The sequence below is a fragment of the Heterodontus francisci genome, chromosome 25 (assembly GCF_036365525.1).
Source record: "Heterodontus francisci isolate sHetFra1 chromosome 25, sHetFra1.hap1, whole genome shotgun sequence".
NCBI classification, from domain to species: Eukaryota; Metazoa; Chordata; class Chondrichthyes; order Heterodontiformes; family Heterodontidae; genus Heterodontus; species Heterodontus francisci.
In genome coordinates, this window is record NC_090395.1 from 51,105,862 (window position 1) to 51,128,714 (window position 22,853).

General features: G+C 44.8%; 1 protein-coding gene across 4 annotated transcripts in view; it reads right to left on the reverse strand.

Moving 5' to 3' along the window:
* The window catches only part of LOC137383867 (TBC1 domain family member 22B-like), a 509,534-nt gene that overhangs the window by 425,939 nt on the left and 60,742 nt on the right, over positions 1-22,853 (reverse strand). For 3 of the 4 annotated variants that reach the window (XM_068057200.1, XM_068057198.1, XM_068057202.1), the window contains one exon: positions 15,032-15,211. The exons of the other annotated variant lie outside the window; for it this stretch is intronic. In XM_068057200.1, coding sequence (XP_067913301.1) covers positions 15,032-15,211 — 180 coding nt within the window. The remainder of the gene's footprint in view (positions 1-15,031; positions 15,212-22,853) is intronic. 4 annotated transcript variants of the gene reach the window in all.

Genomic DNA, 22,853 nt, shown 5'->3' on the forward strand with positions numbered 1-22,853 from the left:
TCCTCCCTCTCACCTTAAATCTATGCCCTCTAGTTTTAGTCACCCCTACCATGGGAAACAGACTCTGGCTATCTACCCTATCTATGCCTCTCATAATTTTATATACCTCTATCATGTCCCCTCTCAGCCTTCTTCGCTCCAGGGAAAACTGACTCAGCCTATCCAATCTCTCTTTATAACTCAAGCCCTCCAAACCAGGCAACATCCGCGTGAATCTTTTCTGCATCCTCTCTAGCTTAATCACATCTTTTCTGTACTGCGGCGACCAGAACTGCACACAGTAATCCAAATGCGGCCTAACCAACATTATGTACAACTGTAACATGACGCCCAACTCTTGTACTCAATGCCTCGGCCGATGAAGGCAAGCATGCCATACGCCTTCTTCACCACCTTGTCTACCTGTGCTGCCACTTTCAGGGAACTATGTACTTGCATTCACTGTATATGTCCTGCCCTGGTTTAACTTCCCAACATGCATCACTTCGCACTTGTCTGCATTAAATTCCATTTGCCAATCCCTTGCCCACTTTCCCAGTTTATCTATATCCTGTTGTAACCTGAGACAAACCTTCTTCACTGTCCACTATGCCACCAATTTTGGTGTCATCTGCAAACTTACTAATCATGTCCCATACATTCACATCCAAGTCATTAATATGTATGACAAGCAACAGAGGGCCCAGCACCGACCCCTGTGGCACACCACTGGTCACCGGCCTCCAATCTGAAAAACAATCCTCTACTACCACCCTCTGCCTCCCATCACCAAGCCAATTTTGTATCCAATTGGCTACCTCACCCTGGATCCCATGTGTTCCAACCTTCTGTACCAGCCTACCATGCGGGACCTTGTCAAAGGCCTTGCTAAAGTCCATGTAGACAACGTCCATTGCCCTCCCTTCGTCAATCCTCTTGGTAACCACCTCAAAAAACTCAATCAAATTTGCAAGGCATGATTTCCCACGTACAAAGCCGTGCTGACTATCCCTAATCAGACCTTGCCTTTCCAAATGCATATAAATCCTGTCTCTCAGAATCCCTTCCAATAACTTTCCCACCACTGATGTAAGGCTCACCGGCCTGTAGTTCCCTGGCTTATCCCTGCTGCCCTTCTTAAATAAAGGCACAACATTAGCTATCCTCCAGTCTTACAATACCTCACCTGTGGCTAACGATGATACAAAAATCTCTGCCAGGGCCCCAGCAATCTCCTCCCTCGCTTCCCATAGCATCCTAGGATGCACCTGGTCAGGCCCTGGGGATTTGTCCACCTTAATACGCTTCAAAACCTCCAACACCTCCTCCTTTGTAATGTTGATATGCTCCAGGATATCGCTGTTCCCTCCCTTGAACTCACGAGCTTCCATGACCTTCTCCACGGTAAATACAGACGAGAAGTATTCATTTAAGACCTCGCCCATTTCCCATGGCTCCACACATAGATTACCACACTGATCCTTAAGGGGACCTACTCTCTTCCTAGCTACCCTTTTACTCTTAATATACTTATAGAATCTTTTAGGATTCTACTTTATCTTATCTGCCAGGGAAATCTCATGGCCCCTTTTCGCCCTCCTAATTTCCTTCTTAAGTGTACTCCTATATCCCCTATACTCCTCGAGGGACTCGCGTGATCCCAGCTGCCTATACCTGACATATGCCTCCTTCATTGTCCTGACCAGACCTTCAATATCCCTCGTCAACCAAGGTTCCCTCAACTTGCCAGCCTTGCCCTTCCATCTAACAGGAACATGCCAGCCCTGAACTATTCCTATCTCACTTTTAAAAGCCTCCCAACGTGCCAGACATCCCTTTACCTGTAAACAGCCTCTCCCATTCATCTTTTGAGAGTTCCTGTCTGATGCCATCGAAATTAGCCTTCCCCCAATTTAGGCCTTCAACCTGAGGACCACTCCTATCCTTTTCCATAATTATCTTGAAACTAATAGAGTTATGATCACTGGTCCCAAAGTGCCCCCCCACTGACACATCAACCACCTGCCCAGCCTCATTTCCTAAGAGGAGGTCGAGTGGAGCCCCTTGTCAAGTCAGGCCATCCACATACTGCTTCAGAAAAGTCTCCTGGACACACTTAAATTCTTCCCCATCTGATCCCTTCGCACTAAGGCAGTCCCAGTCAATATTAGGTAAGTTAAAATCACCTATTACAACCCTATAACTCCTACACCGATCTGTGATCACCTACATACATGCTCCTCCAATTCCCTCTGACTATTGGGCGGCCTCAAGTATAATCCTATCAAAGTGATCACCCCTTTCTTATTTGTAAGTTCTACCCACATGGCCTCGCTGAACATTCCCCCCAGATATCCTCTCTAAGTACTGCCATGATGTCCTCCCTAATCAATAGTGCAACTCCCCCTCCTCTCTTACCTCCAACTCTGTCACGCCGGAAGCATCGGTACCCCGGAACATTGAGCTACCAGTCCTGCCCATCCCTCAAACACGTTTCGTAGTAGCTATAATATCACAATCCCACGTACCGATCCATGCTCTGAGATCATCTGCCTTACTTGTAAGGCTTCTTTCATTAAAGTAAATGCAGTTTACTTTAGCCTACCAGACCTTCCACGCTCCCTGTCCTGTCCCTGCCTGGCCTACCTACTGGACTTGCTTGCTTTAACCTCCACATTTGCCTCAACGATCTCATCGGAGAGACTACTACTTTGGGTCCCACCCCCCCCCTGCAAGACTAACTTAAACCCTCCCGAGTAGTACTAGAAAACCTCCCCGCAAGGATATTGGTCCCCTTCCAGTTCAGATGCAACCCGTCCCTCTTGTACGGGTCACCTCTGCAGCAGAAGAGATCCCAATGAACCAAGTAGCTGAAGCCCTCCCATCTACACCAGCTCTTCAGCCACGCATTCATTTGCCTTATCCTCCTATTCCTACCCTCACTAGCATGTGGCACAGGGAGTAATCCTGAGATTACAACCCTAGAGGTCCTGCTTTTTAACCTTCTGCCTAACTCCCTATATTCACTTTGCAGGACCTCATCTCTCTTCCTGCCTATGTCATTAGTACCAATATGGACCACGACCTCTGGCTGTTCACCCTCCCCTTTCAGAATGTCCTGCAGTCGCTCTGAGACATCCTTGACCCCAGCACCAGGGAGGCAACATACCATCCTGGAATCTCATTTGCGGCCACAGAAACACCTATCTGCACCCCTTACGATAGAAGCCCCTATCACTATAGCTCTTCACCCCTTTTCCTCCCCTGCTGTGCAGCAGAGCCCTCCGTGGTGCCACGAACTTGGCTGTTGCTGCTTCCCCCTGGAAGGCCATCCCCCCCCAACAGTATCCAAAGCGGTATATCTGTTTGAGAGGGGGATGGCCACAGGGGACTCCTTCACTACCTGCCTGCGCCTACTACTCCGTCTGGTGGTCACCCATCTCTTTTCTGCCTGTGCAACCATTACCTGCAGTGTGACCACCTCACTAAATGTGCCATCCACGACGTCCTCAGCATCGCAGATGCTCCATAGTGAATCCACCCGCAGCTCCAGTTCCGTAATGCGGATAGCCAATAGCTGCAGATGGATACACTTCCTGCACACATAGTCATCAGGGACACTGGAAGCATCCCTGATTTCCCACATAGCGCAGGAGGAGCATATCACAGGGCTGAGCTCTCCTGTCATGACTTACCCTTCGATTAATTCGTAACTCCCTGAATTAAAAAATACTAATTACACTAGGGGCCTTGTTCTACCCACTCCAATCTAAAGTTCTTAATAAGCTACACTGAATTAAAAACTTTCCCCTTTTTTTTTTTTTAAAAAGATATTTAAATGCACTAACAGCAGTGACTTCCCAACCAGTCACCTTGCAGCTCTCCTCTAACGTCACGGTTGGCTTTTTTTTTCAAAACTCCGGCCGCTAGAAGAGGTCCGCTCCGCTCCCGGAAGGCAAGAGACTGGGCCTCGATTATTAGGCTCCACTCTCGGCATTCTCCCCACAGGTGGCAATCTGTGTGTGGAGCCGGAGGACATACATGAGGTTTTAAATGATTACTGTGCATCTGTGTTTACTATGGAGAAGGATGATGTAGGTGTAGAGATTAGGGAGGGGGATTATGATTTTATACTTGAACATATTAGCATTGAAAGGGAGGAAGTATTAGCTGTTTGAGTGGGCTTAAAAGTGGATAAATCCTCAGGCCCAGATGAGATGTATCCCAGGCTGTTATGTGAAGCAAGGGGCTCTGACACAAATTTTCAAATCCTCTCTGGCCACAGGAGAGGTACCAGAGGACTGGAGGACAGCGAATGTGGTGCCATTATTCAAGAAGGGTAGCAGGGATAAACCAGGTAATTACAGGCCGGTGAGTCTAACATCAGTGGTTGGGTAAATATTGGAAAAAGTTCTGAGGGACAGGATTAATCAGGAATAGTCAGCATGGTTTTGTCAGGGGGAGATCTTGATTGAATTTTTCGAGAAGGTGACTAGATGTGTAGATGAGGGTAAAGCAGTTGATGTTGTCTACATGGACTTCGATAAGGCTTTTGATAAGGTCCCACATGGGAGACTGGTCAAGAAGGTAAGAGCCCATGGGATCCAGGGCAATTTGGCAAATTGGATCCAAAATTGGCTTAGTGGCAGGAGGCAGAGGGTGATGGTCGAGTGGAAGCCTGTGACCAGTGGTGTACCGCAGGGATCGGTGCTGGGACCCTTGCTGTTTGTAGTATACATTAATGATTTAGTCGTGAATATAGGAGGTATGATCAGTAAGTTTGCAGATGACATGAAAATTGGTGGTGTCGTAAATAGTGAGGAGGAAAGCCTTAGATTACAGGACAATATAGATGGGCTGGTAGATGGGCAGAGCAGTGGCAAATGGAATTTAATCCTCAGAAGTGTGAGGTGATGCATTTTGAGAGGACCAAGAAGGCAAGGGAATATGTAACGGATGGTAGGACCCTAGGAAGTACAGAAGGTCAGAGGGATCTTGGTGCACTTGTCCATAAATCACTGAAGGCAGCAGCACAAGTAGATAAGGTGGTTAGGAAGGCATATGGGATACTTGCCTTTATTAGCCGAGGCATAGAATATAAGAGCAGGGAGGTTATGATGGAGCTGTATAAAATGCTAGTTAGGCCACAGCTGGAATACTGTGTACAGTTCTGGGCACCACACGATAGGAAGGATGTGATTGCACTGGAGAGGGTGCAGAGGAGATTCACCAGGATGTTGCCTGGGCTGGAGCATTTCAGTTATCAAGAGAGACTGAAAAGGCTAGAGTTGTTTTCCTTAGTGCAGAGAAAGCTGAGGGGGGACATGATTGAGGTACAAAATTATGAGGGGCATTGATAGGTTAGATAGGAAGAAACTTTTTCCTTGGCGGAGGGGTCAATAACCAGGGTGCATAGATTTAAGGTAAGGGGCAGGAGGTTTCGAGTGGATTTGAGGAAAAACCTTTTCACCCAGAGGATGGCTGGAATCTGGAACACACTGCCTGAAGGGGTAGTAGTGGCAGGAACCCTCACAACATTTAAGAAGTATTTAGATGAGCACTTGAAACGCCATAGCATACAAGGCTACAGGCCATGTGCTAGAAAATGGGATTAGAGTAGTTAGGTGCTTGATGGCCGGCACGGACACGATGGGCCGAAGGGCCTGTTTCTGTGCTGTATGAGTCTATGACTCTAAAGCCGGGAGCTCTGCAGTACTGGCAGCACCATTGGGAGCAGTGATGACTGCTGGTCCTGCACGAGGTCCTGCAGTACTGAGGAATGGCAAAGACCCCAGTAAAGGTGAGTGGGTTCAGGGTCACTGGGGCCATGGAGGCAGGCCCCAGTGACGGGGTGGGGTAATCTTCCTGGGGAAGTGGGGGGGAGGCGGCAATCGCTGCTCTGGGGGGGGGAGGGGCCTCTGGATTGCCCCCAAAGCAGGGACCCCCCCACCCCAACCCATTAGGAGGCTGCCATTAATTGGCCACTTAAGGGCCTCAATTGCCCTGGGGTGGGCAGGTTGTCCTCGGCCTTCCCCGCCCCAGACTAACTTGGAAGGTATCCGGAAGGTGACGGTCACTCTGCCTCCCACCTTTCTAAGTAATTTTATAGATCCCACTGCCTCCATTACCATCCTGAGGGAGCCATAAAATTCAGCCCCATGTGTTCATTGATGACACCAAACTCTACCTCATCATTGTCTCTCGCCTCTTCCACTGCCTCTGATCTGTCACACGGCTCATTTGACATCCAGTATTGGATGAGCAGAAATATCGGAATGCTAGAAGCCACTGTCTTCAGTCTTCGCCAAAAACTCTTTTCCCTCACTGACTCCATCCCTCGCCCTAACCACTGTCTGAGATTAAATCTTGCAGCCTCGGGGTATTATGTGACCCTTGGCTGAGCTCCAAGCACATATCCTCTCCATAACAAAAATGCCTACTTCCACCTTCATAACATTGCTCATCTCCGTCCCTGCCTCAACCCATCAGCTGGTGTAACTGACATAGGTCTGTAGGTAACAAAGACTTGGATGTCAGTTTCACCAGCTGATGGGTGCAATGCTCTCTTGGCCAGTGTCCCACCTTCCATTAACTTTAGCTCACTCAAAACCCTGTTGCCTGTATTCTAACTCACGCCCAGTTCTGTTCACCCATCACCCCTATGCTCACCAACCTACAATGGCTCCTCATTTGGCAACACCTCAGAATTAAAATTCTCATCTTTATTTTCAAATCCCACCACAGACTCACCCCTCCCTACCTCTGTAACTTCTTCCAGTCCTTTAACCCTCCGAGATACCTCCCTTCCTCCAATTCTGGCCTCTTACGCATCCCTGTTTCCCATCACCCTACCATTAGCGACCATACCCTCAGCTCTGAAATTCCCTCCATAAATCTCTCTGCCTTTCTACCTCTCTCTCCTCCTTTGAGACATTCCTTAAAAACTACTTCTTTGACCAAGCTTTGGGTCACCTGTCCTATAACTTCTTTATTTGGCTCGTTGTCAAACTTTGTTCTTCAACACGCCTGTCAAGTAACTTTGGACATTTTACAACATTAAAGGCACTACATAAAGTTATTGCTGTCCAGGCTCAAACATAACGAATGGGCAATGTTCCAGAGGTGCTGATGAAATCCTTGGAACTGTACCCAACTTCAGTCAATGCATTCAAAAATGAAGGGTCGAAAATGAGAATGAAAGCATACAAAATGCAAAGCCATTATTGTCTCGGACTTTCTTGCTTGTAAGTAGTGATGGTAAACTTTGCAAATTGTAGCTGTTTTATTTTGAAGGCTCGTGGAAAGTTTAAATGACTTAGCTAAAACAACTGTTGAATATTAAGCAGAAAGAAGGGTATTTCCTTCAGAAAGGAAGGTGAGGACTGAAGATGACAGAGAAGTTTTGGACACCTCTGTTTGCAGGTAGCAAATCACACACCTGCCCTCTTAGATGGAAAGCAACTCAGAACTTCAGTAATTAAATTGAATCTAGTCCACACAGAAGTAAAGCTGCCCTGGAATTAAACACTTGCAAAGTCAAAAACATATTTTTGAGAGCATGCTAGTTATAAGACTGAGATTCATTAGATTAGATTTTATTCCTCTCACCACTCCAATTGTCACCATTAAGTACAGATTTTTTGGAATATTTGCTCTTGTGATGTGGGTGACGTTGGTAAGGCTTCATTTATTGCCCATCCCTAGTTACCCTAGCAACCACATAATGCAGAACTGGAGTCATTTGCAGGTTACCCTCCCTGAGGGGCCTCAGTGAACCAGTTGGGTTTTTACGATAATGCGTAATGCGGCAGCTTTCATCTGTCAGCTCACAAATCACCTGATTTCATGATTCAATTTTCCAACTTGCCATGGAAGAATTTGAACTCTCAGCCTCTGGACTGCTCCTGCAGTGTGATAGCCACCAGGTTACCATACCATCTGGTGGTCAATTAGCTCGACGGCTAGAGTGTATGCAATAAGATGCCAACCGGCTGTGGTAGTTCATTGAGGCCTGCCTCCTCGCCTTGCCCCATGTTTTGGAAGTGGTGCCCCTCAAGCTATACACTACTAACTGTCTCTCTCCAATGGAGAGAGATGCCTATGGTCCTTTGGGACTACGGCGAGAACAACAAAACAACAACCATACCTTCTCCATATTCAGAGCAGCAAATTTAGCTTCAAGCTACGTAACATACATGCTGGGATCCACTACTAGGACTGAAACCCAGAAGAGTTGAGAAGATCAGAACATGAAGACATTAGAGCCAGCAGAATTGAAAAAAGTCAGAGGGGTCCAGCATATGCCTATGCTCTGATCGTCTTAGAACCAAATTGTAAATCCAGGTTTGGAGGCTTTGTTTAATTCACCCACAAATTTGTACTGATTGTCACATAGTTCCCTTAGAATCCCTTCAAATGTCTTGATCGTAAGTGTATCTCTTCCATCGCTCGCTTGCTGTACTACTGTTCATGGATATCGGCGTCTCATTGTGTTTGGTTAACAGTCACAACATTCCTCATAGTCAGAGGCCGCTAGCATAGCATTACAACTATTATGGCACAAAGTCAATCTAAAAGTAGCTTCCATTTGTCTGGTAAAAAGGCATTTTTTATATATGGGTACCACATTATAATTGGTGGCACCATAGTATAACAGGTGCAGACATGCAATTAAAAGGACTCCAGAGTGGAGGTCAAAGTTTTGTTTTGAAACAAAAGATTGAAAGAGAATAGATTAAGGTTTCAATATCAGCCTTGGACCAGTGGTAGCACTCTTGCATCAGAGTCAGAAAGTTGTTAGTTCAAGCTCCACTCCAGAAACTTGAGCACATCATCTAAAATGACACTGTAGTGCTGCACCTTCAGAGGTACTGCCTTTCAGATGAGATGTTAAACCAAGGTTGTATTTGTTCTTTAAGTTGAACCTAAGAGATGCTGTGACACTATTTGAAGATAGGTAGAATTTTCCTGGTGTTCTGACCAACATTTGTCCCACAATCAACATCGCAAAAAATTGAATTTCTTATCTTTTTCTGATTGCTGGATTGCGTGACCTTGCTGTTTGAATTTGAATTAAATATATAAGATCCTGAGGGGTCTTGACATGGTGGATTTGGAAAGGATGTTTCCCCTTGCGGGAGAATCTAGAATTAGGGGTCACTGTTTAAAAATAAGGGGTCACACATTTAAGACAGAGATGAGGAGAAATTTTTTCTCTCAGAGGGTCGTGAGTCTTTGAAATTCTCTTCCTCAAAAGGCGGTGGAAGAAGAGTCTTTGAACATTTTTAAGGCAGAGGTCGAGAGTTCTTGATAAGCAAGGGGGCGGAAGGTTATGGGGGTAGGTGGAAATGTGGAGTAATCAGTTCAGTCATGAACTTGAATGGTGGAGCAGGCTCGAAGGGCCTAGTGGACTATTCCTGCTCCTAATTCGTATGTTTGTATGCTGTAGGCAAATTGGCTGTTGTGTTTCACTACATTCCAACAGTGTCTAAACCGCAAAAGTACTTAATTGGCTGAGAACTGTTTTGAAACCCCCTCAGATCAGCTGAGTGCTATATAAACGCAAGTTCTTTCTTTCTCAAATAAAAACAGACAATGCTAGAAATACTCAGCTGGTTCAGCAGCATCTGCAGAGACAGAAAGAGAGTTTCATTTCAGAACATTAACCTTTCATGAAAATACCCCTCTCTCTCATTAATGCCACTGTTTGCTGCTGGGATGTTATTGTACATCACTCACCACCACCTAGAAATATAGAGCTATACAGACAGTGAGGAAAAGGGCAGCTTTCAATCAATCATTCTGACATATATTAAAATGAGCACTTCAGTGACCAGCATTTCATTTAGAAACCGAAAGACAACACGTCTCTAATATTTGTCAACAGAACATGGTCACTGGATTGAAACAAATTTGCACTTTTAATGATTAAAGTAAAAGCTATGGAAAAGGAGGGAATACCAAAGACTTTTTTAATGTGCTAATGACAAGAAATATTATAAACCTGGACAAATGATACTCTCCGATTTAGTGTAATTCATCTCGTCACCTAGATGAACATGACTCATGATAATCCTTCCATAACGACTGTTCATAAACTGTGCAAATCAAACAGCAATCAAAGAGCACTGTATACTTCAAACTTCATAGCTATAGGGATCTTCTTCTTTGGCCTCCTTGTCTCGAGACACAATGGGTAAGTGCCTGGAGGTGGTCAGTGGTTTGTGAAGCAGCGCCTGGAGTGGCTATAAAGGCCAATTCTAAAGTGACAGACTCTTCCACAGGTGCTGCAGATAAAATTGGTTGTCGGGGCTGTTACACAGTTGGCTCTCCCCTTGCACTTCTGTCTTTTTTCCTGCCAACTGCTAAATCTCTTCGACTCGCCACACTTTAGCCCCGTCTTTATGGCTGCCCGCCAGCTCTGACGATCACTGGCAACTGACTCCCACGACTTGTGATCAATGTCACAGGACTTCATGTCGCGTTTGCAGACGTCTTTAAAGCAGAGACATGGATGGCTGGTGGGTCTGATACCAGTGAAGAGCTCGCTGTACAATGTGTCCTTGGGGATCCTGCCATCTTCCATGCGGCTCACATGGCCAAGCTATCTCAAGCGCCGCTGGCTCAGTAGGGTGTATAAGCTGGGGGTTTTGGCTGCCTCGAGGACTTCTGTGTTGGAGATACGGTCCTGCCACCTGATGCCAAGGATTCTCCGGAGGCAGCGAAGATGGAATAAATTGAGACATCACTTTTGGCTGACATACGTTATCCAGGCCTCGCTGCCATAGAGCAAGGTACTGAGGACACAGGCTTGATACACTCGGACTTTTGTGTTCCATGTCAGTGCGCCATTTTCTGGCACTCTCTTGGCCAGTCTGGAAGTGGAAGCCTTTCCCATGCGCTTGTTGATTTCTGCATTGAGAGACAGGTTACTGGTGATAGTTGAGCCTGGATAGGTGAACTCTGGGACCACTTCCAGAGCGTGGTCGCTGATATTGATGGATGGAGCATTTCTGACGTCCTGTCCCACGATGTTCGTTTTTTTGAGGCTGATGGTTTGGCCAAATTCATTGCAGGCAGTCGATGAGTCTCTGCAGACACTCTTCAGTGTGAGATGTTAATGCAGCATCGTCAACAAAGAGGAGTTCCCGGATGAGGACTTTCTGTACTTTGGACTTCGCTCTTAGACGGGCAAGGTTGAACAACCTGCCACCTGATCTTGTGTGGAGGAAAATTCCTTCTTCTGAAGATTTGAACGTATGTGAGAGCAGCAGGGAGAAGAAGATCCCAAACAGTGTGGGTGTGAGAACACAGCCCTGTTTCACGTCACTCAGGATAGCAAAGGGGTCTGATGAGGCGCCGCTATGCTGAATTGTGCCTTTCATATTGTCATGGAATGAGGTGATGACACTTAATAGCTTTGGTGGACATCCAATCTTTTCTAGTAGTCTGAAAAGACCACATCTGCTGATGAGGTCAAAGGCTTTGGTGAGATCAATGAAAGCAACGTAGAGGGGCATCTGTTGTTTGCGGCATTTCTCCTGTAGCTGGCGAAGGGACAACAGCATGTCAATGGTCGAAATGGCTCTCTGCTCGAAAGCCATACTGTGCCTCAGTGTAGACACGCTAAGCCAGCTTCTGGAGCCTGTTTAAAGCGACTTGAGCAAAGACTTTCCCCACTATGCTGAGCAGGGAGATTCCACGGTAGTTGTTGCAGTCACCGCGGTCACCCTTGTTCTTATAGAGGGTGATGATATTGGCATCGCGCATGTCCTGTGGTACTGCTCCCTCGTCCCAGCACAGGCAAAGCACTCTTGATTATTTCAGGGGTAATGCCGTCCTTCCCAGGGGCTTTTCCGCTGGCTAGAGAATCAATTGCATCACTGAGTTCTGATTTTGTTGGCTGTGCATCCAGCTCATCCATGACTGGCAGAGATTGGGCTGCATGGAGGGCGGTCTCAGTGACAACATTTTCCCTGGAGTACAGTTCTAAGTAGTGCTCCACCCAGCGTTCCATTTGCTTGCGTTGGTCAGTGATTGTGTCCCCTGATTTAGATTTGAGGGAGGCGATCTTCTTGATGGTTGGCCCAAAAGCTCTCTTAATGCCATCATACATTCCTCTGATGTTTCCGGTGTCGGAGGCCAGCTGAATATGACTGCATAGGTGTTGCCAGTAGTCATTTGCGCAGCGCCTAGCTGTTCATTGTGCAGCAGGGATAAACCCACAGAAATATCTATTATTGAATATCTGTGATGTTATCCCCTTCAATAACAGCAGTCACTTTCTTACTAGTTTCAATCTTCTCAATCAACTGCACCCCACAGCATTTGATTTTGCTACTTTTTTATGGAGCTAGTTAAGTGTCTATCTCTATCATGCTTAAGTCTCCTCCCAAATGCTCTTGACTGGTCCATGTTAAGTGGGAAGTTTCGTATTTCAGGATTGCTTCTAAACTGTGAACAAACTGGACAAAGATGGAAGTGACACTCAGCAACTGCTTCTCTAACACACATTTCACAAAATTGACTAATAATTTAATTTCATTATAATAAATTAATGAACTGTACATATTACCTGTACAAGGGCAACTTCAAACAAACCTTAGGTTTGTTGCCATCAGTATGCAAGCAACATCTGTGCCACCGTTAAAAATTATGCCTTCTTTGTCAGCAAAGGCTCCTTTTACAAACATAGATTAATTGAGATTATTACAGTCACTACTGTAATAACAATTCTACTTGAAATGCCTTGTCGCTTGAGAAAACCCTGAAGTAGACCACAAAATCAAAAAAGCATTTTAAGAGTAAGTGAGAATTCACTTTCCTGATAATTCTTGTGGTCATCACTCTCAGTCACAGAGCTCATGAGAACAATTTGCATTCAGTCGTCCTTTCTGCATGATTAGATTCAAGGTAATTGAAACAAGAAGCTAATATGAGCTGGAGCACAACAGCTGTGCTACACTATGCAAAGCTCCCAAGGAATAACTCATTAACCCCAGAGTTCTACCTGTAGAGCTATATTTCTATGCTCTTCCAATCAATGTAAATAGTACTTCTGAATTTAGAAAATGCAACAGTAGTACTTGATACAAAAAAAAACACTTTTAAGAACTTGTGCCACCCTTTAAATAAAGCAGTGAATGCTGGTGACCAACTAAAAGGCTTTGAAAACTGAATCCTTTTTACTATGTCAAATTAGAATAGTGTACACAATTTGGGAGTCACTGACAGAAACCTGAAGCAGTCAGCCACTCAATAATCCTTTTTTTAAATCCATGCAAATGCACTAAATTGACAAGATCACTCAGAGGCCTGTATGAAGCAAAAGGGGGTTAAACTGCAGCAGTAAGAGATCCTACAAGACTGATGCTTCCACCTGCAAGGGAAGGTAATTCAAAATTTACATTGCCTCTTCTGCATGTTTAATCTGAACTAACACACTAAAGTACAGACTTCTACATAAATGTAATCTTCAGCTATATCATATTCAAAAAAAATAAATTTTGCAGATTAACTTACATCTATCGGCTGACTACACAGGTTTTAATCAGTAAAGCCTAGTTAAGCTTCCTGATCTCTCTTTTGTACCCCTATACAGAACCGCTCTCATAGTACTTAGAAACTAACAAGATAACAGATTACTCAAACATTGACAGATTTAAAGAAATACTCCAGGAAATAATCAGAAATATATTTGTAAACCCTATCTTGGCATTTACTAGCTCTTAAAAGAAAAAGAAATTAAATTTAAAAGGTCTCCACTTCTAATGTTTTCTCAAATCCAAAATGACTGTTGTTTCTATTGCAGGAATTGCAGACATTTCATTTGCTTGGAGTCACTTTCAATGCACAATGATGTGTTAAGATGATACAGGAGAGCTGGACACCCCACTCTCAAACTCAACAACAACAACAAAACATGAAGCATTATAATAGATATATAGATTAGAGATACAGCACTGAAACAGGCCCTTCGGCCCACCGAGTCTGTGCCGAACATCAACCACCCATTATGCTAAAGCTAACTGCACAATCCCCCCTACAATTTTCATGGCATACGGGTGCAAAAAGAACTGCTCACTGTGATTTAAAAGTCTCGCTGAGTACATAATCTCTTAAAATTTTTCATATGGCAAGAGAGAGGTTAGAGGGAGGAGAGCGAGGAGAAGAAAGGGGAGAGCGAGGAGAAGAAAGGGGAGAGCGAAGAGAAGAAAGGGGAGAGCGAAGAGAAGAAAGGGGAGAGCGAAGAGAAGAAAGGGGAGAGCGAAGAGAAGAAAGGGGAGAGCGAAGAGAAGAAAGGGGAGAGCGAAGAGAAGAAAGGGGAGAGCGAAGAGAAGAAAGGGGAGAGCGAAGAGAAGAAAGGGGAGAGCGAAGAGAAGAAAGGGGAGAGCGAAGAGAAGAAAGGGGAGAGCGAAGAGAAGAAAGGGGAGAGCGAAGAGAAGAAAGGGGAGAGCGAAGAGAAGAAAGGGGAGAGCAAAGAGAAGAAAGGGGAGAGCAAAGAGAAGAAAGGGGAGAGCAAAGAGAAGAAAGGGGAGAGCGAAGAGAAGAAAGGGGAGAGCGAAGAGAAGAAAGGGGAGAGCGATGAGAAGAAAGGGGAGAGCGATGAGAAGAAAGGGGAGAGCGATGAGAAGAAAGGGGAGAGCGATGAGAAGAAAGGGGAAGCGAGGAGAAGAAAGGGGAAGCGAGAGGAGGAAGAAAGCAGGAAGAGGAAGGGGATTGAGAATAGGTGAAGAGGAGAGAGAGAAAGAGAGAGGGGAGAGATGAGGGGGAGTTCATCAATAGAACAGGAAGTAAAAATAAAATACTGCAGTTTTTGCACTCTCACAATAAATACAACAGGAAGGGAAACATTATTAGTTCTCACATATATAGACATAAATAGATAAAGCAGGGGAATGGGACTGACTGGATTACTCTACAGAGAGCCAGCATGGATTCGACGGACTGAATTACCTCCTTATGCACTGTAACGACTCTTTAACTCTATGGCATGAACTTCATCAAAGGTTTAATGTAATGGGTTTCATCTGTTATTTCCTCATGAACTTACCTAAATCTGTGTGCGCACTGCTTAATAGCTGTTTGAACTTTTCATGGCGTGATTTTTCTCTTATCGTCATTGGCGGTGCCCCTGATGCATTCTGATCTGAAATTCGTGCCACTAATGGAATAACAGGCCGCGAAGGGAGTGACTGCTGTTTCTGGAGTGTTACTCTGCCTAAAGAGCCACCTGAAATAAAAATGAGGTTACAATCATTATTTTTCCGAAAATGAGAATTTAAAAAATATTTACAGTGCTGGAAGGAAGATCAAGTTAGCCGAGCCCAATCTGCACCACTTATTTCAAAGATTTCAAATGGAAAATGTGAACACAGACAAATTGGTTGTATTCCCACAAGCATGATATTTTGAGAATACTATAGATAGCTATGTAATCATACAACCAACTGCTGCAATATGTGTACAACATTTGTTAATGGATTGATTTCGAGATTACTCATGGTATTTTCATTTAACTTGCCACTCTCATAAGCAGACTACACAGACCTGATGATCTGGAGGGTACCTTTGCCTGCTTAAATGTCTCGTTAAATGTAGCACGGCCAAGAGATTAGATAGCGATCCCTCATCACTTACTCCAGTTTATTGTCACATGATCTCTAACTTCCGATCGCTACCAGATCATAGATCAGACTATGAACTACAAGACAGGTTTACTGAACATTAAATAGGTAAAAAAAAGTACCCGATACAAGCAGTGCATTTGTAGAAATTAGAAAATTTAGCATTCTCCAGAACGTTTTTTTAAAAAGATCATGCTGCTGCACCTCCCTTCAACATAGAACTCACCCAAGACATATGGTTGCTTACTGGTGCCAGGGTAAAGAACATCACGGAAAGGGTGCAGGATATTCTGCAGGGGGTAGGGAGTGAGCCAGAGGTTGTGGTACACGTTGGTACTAATGACATAGCAAGGGCAGATATTGAGGTCCTACAATCAGATTTTCAGGAGCTAGAGTGGAAGTTAAAGAGTAGGAACTTGAAGGTAGTAATCGCTGGATTACCCCCACTGTCACGTGCTAGCGAGAGTAGAAATAGGAAGATTGGGAAGATCAATGTGTGGCTTGAAGCATGGTACAGGAGGGAGGGCTTCAGATTCTTGGAGCTTTGGGACAAGTTATAGGCAGAAGGCACCTACGCAAATAGGACAGGTTGCACCTCAACAGGGCTGGGACCAATGTCCTTGAGGGAAAATTCACTAGTGTGGCTGGGAGGGCTTAAACTAAATTGGCAGGGAGATGGGCATCAGCATATAGAAGTAGAAAAGAGAAATATGGTGCACAATGTGAGAATGTTAGACAGTACTAGAGAAGGAAGTAGTTCCCTATTAGATGGGAGCGGACGGAGATGGATCATGAGGAATGCAAAGACAGGATTACAATGCATGTGTGTAAACGCTCAAAGTGTGGTGAATAAGGTTGGTGAGCTACAAGCACAAATAGCAGTATGGGAATATGAAGTAGTCACAATAATGGAAACGTGGCTTAAAAATGGTGAGGACCGGGTGTTGAATGTACAAGGATATAAAGTGTTCGGAAAAGATAGAGAAGGAAAAAAGGGAGGTGGGGTGGCAGTACTGATTAGGGAAGACACTGCAGCATTGGAAAGGGAGGATGTCCTTGAGGGGGCAAAGAAAAATCCATTTGATTAGAGTTGAGAAGCAAAAACGGTCTGATCACAGTACTGGGGGTATTCTATAGGCCTCCAAATATTGAGAGAGAGATAGAAGAGCAAATCTGCAGGGAAATCACAGAAATGTGCAAGAATAAATAAAGTGGTGATTTAATTACCCAAATTTCGATTGGGATAATTTTAGAGTAAAGGGTAAGGAGAAACTTCTGAAATGTGTTCAGAAGCACTTCCTTGACCAGTATGTTCTCAGCACAACTAGAAAGGAGGCATTGCTGGTGCTGGGAAATGAGGTGGGCCAGGAGTCTGGCGGGGAGCACTTGGCTAAGAGTGATCATCGTATCATAAGGTTTTGACTAGTAATGCAGAAAAGCAAGGAACAAAATAAGGTAGAATTTCTAGATTGGAAGAGGGCTAATTTCAACATGATGAAAAAGGATCTAGACAGGGTAGAATGGAACAAACGTCTGACAGGAAGAGCTGTATCAGAAAAATGGGTTATTTTTAAGGAAGAGATGCTTCACGTATCGGTTAGGAATATTCCAACAAGGGCAAAAGGTAAGGGAACCAAAAACAGAGCTCCTGAGGTAATGAGGGAGATAGAGATTATGATGAAACAAAAAAAAGAGGGTGTATAATGCATGTCAGGTGAATTCTTCAAGTGAGAACCAGGCCTTATACAATAAGTTGAGAGGGGAGGTGAGAAGAAAATAAGAATGGTAAAGAGAGAATATGAGAATAGAATGGCAGTCAACATAAAGGGAAACGCAAAAATCTTCCACCGGCATATAAATAGTAAGCGGGTAGTAAGGAGTGAAGTGGAGCCAATTAGGGCCAAAGAGGGTAATACATGCTTAGAGGCACAGGGCAAGGCTAACATACTTAATGAGTACTTTGTATCAGTGTTCAATAAGAAATTGGAATCTGACAAAATATCCACAGAAGGGGAGAGAGTAGAGGCAATGGATAGGCTAAATACTGAGAGGGGGGGGGGGGCGGAGGGGGAGATACAAAAATGGCTGGCTACACTTAAGGTAGATAAGGCACCTGGTCCGGATGGCTTGTATACCAGGTTGAGAAAGGAAGTGGGGATGGCGATAGCAGAAGGGCTTGCCATAATCTTCCAATCTCGCCTGGATATGCGAGAGGTGCCAGAGGATTGGAGAGTGGCAAATGTGACACCCATATTCAAGAAAGGGTGTAAGGACATCCTAACAACTCCAGGCCAGTTAGTTCAACATCAGTGGTGGGTAAGGTTTTAGAAACAATAATCAGTGGGAAAAAATATCAACAGACAGTTGGAATGGTTCGAGTTAATTAAGGAGAGCCAGCACAGATTTATAAAAGGAAGATCATGCTTGACTAATCAAATTGAATATTTTGATGAAGTAACAGAGAAGATGGATGAATGGAATGTGCTGCATGTTGTTTACATGGATTTGAAGAAAGCGTTTGTTAAGGTACCACATAAAAGGCTGGTTAATAAAATTGAGGCTCATGAAATAGGAGGGGCAGTGCCCAATTGGATAAAAAAATTGGGTAAAGGACAGAAAACAGCGAGTCGTAGTAAATGGTTGGTTTCAAACTGGAGGATGACAGACAGTGGTGTTCCCCAAGGGTCAGTACTAAGACCACTGATTTTTTTTTTTGCTATATATAAATGACCTGGATCTTGATATACAGAGTAGAATTTCAAAACTTGCCAATGATACCAAACTTGCAGGAGTGGCAAACAGAGAGAATGCCATGAACTGCCTGCAACAGGACACAGATAGACTAGCAGGATGGGCAGACAGGTGGCAGATGGAATTTAATACTGTCAAGTGTGATGTGATGCATTTTGGCAGAAGGAACAAGGAGGCAGTATAAACTTAATGGCACAGCTCTAAAGAGTGTACAGGATCAGAGGGACTTGGGGGTGCATGTGCATCGATCTTTGAAGGTGGCAGGACATATTGAGAGAGTAATTAGCAAAGCAAATAGGATCTTGGGCTTCATAAATAGAGGCATTGAGTACAAAGGCAGGGAAGTTATGCTGACCCTTTATAAATCTCTGGTTAGATCCCAACTGGAGTATTGCATCCAGTTCTGGCCCCCACACTTTAGGAAGGATGTGAGGGCTCTTGGGAGTCTGCAAAGGAGATTTACCAGAATGGTTCCAGAGATTTTAGTTACAAGGTTATGTTGGAAAAGCTGGGGTTGTTCTCCCTGCAGCAAAGGAGATTGACGGGAGATTTAATAGATTATTATAGGCTCAGGTAGGCAGGGAAAAACTGTTCCCATTAAACTAATGGTACGAGGATGAGGAGACACATATTGAAGGTTTTGGGCAAGAGACGCAGGTGGGGATACAAGGAAGAACATTTTTACGTAGCGAGTGGTAATGACCTGGGACTCACCACCCACAAACGTGCTGGAAGCAGAGGCAATCAATAACTTCAAAAGGAAATTGCATGACCACTTGAAGGAAATAAACTTGCAAGGCTACAGGAATCGAGCGAGGGAGTGGGACTGACTGGATAACTCCGTGGACAGCCAGCATGAATTCGATGGGCTGAATGGCCTCCTCTGTGCCGTAAATGACTCCGTAACTTCTTACATGGCTATTTGCTACTGCAGCCTCTGATTATCCTGTGTCACCTGACAGCCTCAGACTGGCTATCATCTTGATGCAAGTCCAAGATATACCTTAAAAAAAATCCTGTAACATATATAATACAAATCTCTATAACTTACTCAGGGATGCCAATTCAAATATACTTCAAAAAGATTCACAGGATGTCAAATATAAAGCAGATTTGCTGGACAGAGAGATCTCGAGCAACCTTTAATGCTCAAGGCCTGTAATTCCAAGATTTTCATAGTTGTTAGGGCACTTCTGGGCAGATGAGCACTAATGACACTGCATTCAACAGACATCGGAATACTAAATAAGTTTTAGCTTCATTGGAGCAACCTACAAACACATCCTGCTGCAATGAATATTCTCTGCAGTTTTATTAATCAGCTAATGTTAATTGATGTTAATCCTGTGCAAACTGTAACCAGCAAGAAAGAATGCAATGAATAGTCCAACACACAAAAAAATACAATGTACTTTTGCCTATCGTAGAAAAATTACAGCCTAGGAGGCGGCTATTTGGCCCACTGTATCCGTGCCAGCTGAAAAAGAGCTATCCTGCCTAATCTCACTTTCCAGCCTTGTAAATTATCTCACTTCAAGTGCATATCCAAATAATATTTACATGCAATGAGGGTTTCTGCCTCTACCACCCACTGGGTGAAAAAAAATTCTCAACTATCCACTAATCCTTCTGCTAATTACTTTGAATCTATGCCCCCTAGTTATTGACCTCTCTGCTTCTAGGTCCTTCCTATCCACTCCATCCAGTCCCCTGATAATTTTATACACCTCAACTAAATTTCCCTCAGCCTACTCTGTTCCAAAAAAATAACCCCAGCCTAGCCAATCTTACCTCATAGCTAAAATTCTTAATTCTCGGCAACATCCTCGTAAATCTCCTCTGTACCCTTTCTAATACAATCACATCCTTCTTGTAATGTGGTGACCAGAACTGTGTGCAGTACTCTAGCTGTGGCCTAACTAGTTTTATACAGTTCTAGTACAACATCCTTGCTCTTATATTCTATGTTTTGGCTAATATAATCACCTTATCTACCTGTCCTGCTACACTTCTCAGTATCCTATTTATTGTGTACTAGCAGAGACCCAGTAAACAGTTGTGGTTAAATTATCTTTATTGAAACAGTACTTCTTAGATACATGGTTTCTAGTTATTCTTTCACCAAAGACTTCAACAGAATCAAAACTTCTCACTCTGGAAAAGGCTACATAAAGCTGTCCATCTGTGAAAACAAGCCTAGGAATATAAATACAAATTTTGCCAAGAGCCCGTCCTTGTGACTGTTATAATTTCAGCATCTATCTTAAAAAAAAAGCTTTTCTAAAACATTTCCATTCAAATCTGGTGAATCTTCATTCTTAGCACAAAGGATAGCTTTTGAATAAGAAGTTGTATCAAAGAATTGTGTCTGTCATTTTGCCACACTTAATCAATTCCATCATCTCATCCACCTCTCCCATGGCATCCCATCCTGCCCATCGATCCCATCAATTATGGAAACAATCTCTCCAGCCAGGCTGTTTGTTGTTGGGCTCCCCTTACTTCTGCTGTTTTTGTTCTCCACAAACAGCCTCCCAACACCGCCACCGCTACCAACCGTTGACAGCCGCACATGCGTCACGCGCTCCAGTACTGCTCACGTCCCACACGCCTCTGTATGCCCGAGGCACTTCTTTTCTTTTCTTCTTCTTTGGGCCTCCTTATCTCGAGAGACAATAGATATGCGCCTGGAGGTGGTCAGTGGTTTGTGAAGCAGCGCCTGGAGTGGCTATAAAGGCCAATTCTAGAGTGACGGGCTCTTCCACAGGTGCTGCAGAGAAATTTGTTTGTCGGGGCTATTGCACAGTTGGCTCTCCCATTGCGCCTCTGTCTTTTTTCCTGCCAACTACTAAGTCTCTTCGATTCGCCACATTTTAGCCCTGTCTTTATGGCTGCCCGCCAGCTCTGGCGAACGCTGGCAACTGACTCCCACGACTTGTGATCAATGTCACAGGATTTCATGTCGCGTTTGCAGACGTTTTTAAAACGGAGACATGGACGGCCGGTGGGTCTGATACCAATGGCGAGCTCGCTGTACAATGTGTCTGGGGATCCTGCCATCTTCCATGCGGCTCACATGGCCAAGCCATCTGAAGCGCTGCTGACTCAGTAGTGTGTATAAGCTGGGGATGTTGGCCGCCTCGAAGACTTCTGTGTTGGAGATACGGTCCTGCCACCTGATGCCAAGTATTCTCCGGAGGCAGCGAAGATGGAATGAATTAAGACGTCGCTCTTGGCTGACATATGTTGTCCAGGCCTCGCTGCCATAGAGCAAGGTACTGAGGACACAGGCTTGATACACTCGAACTTTTGTGTTCCGTGTCAGTGCGCCATTTTCCCACACTCTCTTGGCCAGTCTGGACATAGCAGTGGAAGCCTTACCCATGCGCTTGTTTATTTCTGCATCGAGAGATAGGTTACTGGTGATAGTTGAGCCTAGGTAGGTGATCTCCTGAACCACTTCCAGAGCGTGGTCGCCAATATTGATGGATGGAGCATTTCTGACGTCCTGCCCCATGATGTTCGTTTTCTTGAGGCTGATGGTTAGGCCAAATTCATTGCAGGCAGCCGCAAACCTGTCGATGAGACTTTGCAGGCACTCTTCAGTGTGAGATGTTAAAGCAGCATCGTCAGCAAAGAGGAGTTCCCTGATGAGGACTTTCCGTACTTTGGACTTCGCTCTTAGACGGGCAAGGTTGAACAACCTGCCCCCTGATCTTGTGTGGAGGAAAATTCCTTCTTCAGAGGACTTGAACGCATGTGAAAGCAGCAGGGAGAAGAAAATCCCAAAAAGTGTGGGTGCGAGAACACAGCCCTGTTACACGCCACTCAGGATAGGAAAGGGGTCTGATGAGGAGCCACCATGTTGAATTGTGCCTTTCATATTGTCATGGAATGAGGTGATGATACTTAGTAGCTTTGGTGGGCATCCGATCTTTTCTAGTAGTCTGAAGAGACCACGTCTGCTGACGAGGTCAAAGGCTTTGGTGAAATCAATGAAAGCAATGTAGAGGGGCATCTGTTGTTCACGGCATTTCTCCTGTATCTGACGAAGGGAGAACAGCATGTCAACGGTCGATCTCTCTGCACGAAAGCCACACTGTGCCTCAGGGTAGACGCGCTCGGCCAGCTTCTGGAGCCTGTTCAGAGCGACTCGAGCAAAGATTTTCCCCACTATGCTGAGCAGGGAGATTCCACGGTAGTTGTTGCAGTCACCGCGGTCACCTTTGTTTTTATAGAGGGTGATGATATTGGCATCGCGCATGTTCTGTGGTACTGCTCCCTCGTCCCAGCACAGGCATAGCAGTTCATGTAGTGCTGAGAGTATAGCAGGCTTGGCACTCTTGATTATTTCAGGGGTAATGCTGTCCTTCCCAGGGGCTTTTCCGCTGGCTAGAGAATCAATGGCATCACTGAGTTACGATTTGGTTGGCTGTATGTCCAGCTCATCCATGACTGGTAGAGGCTGGGCTGCATTTAGGGCAGTCTCAGTGACAG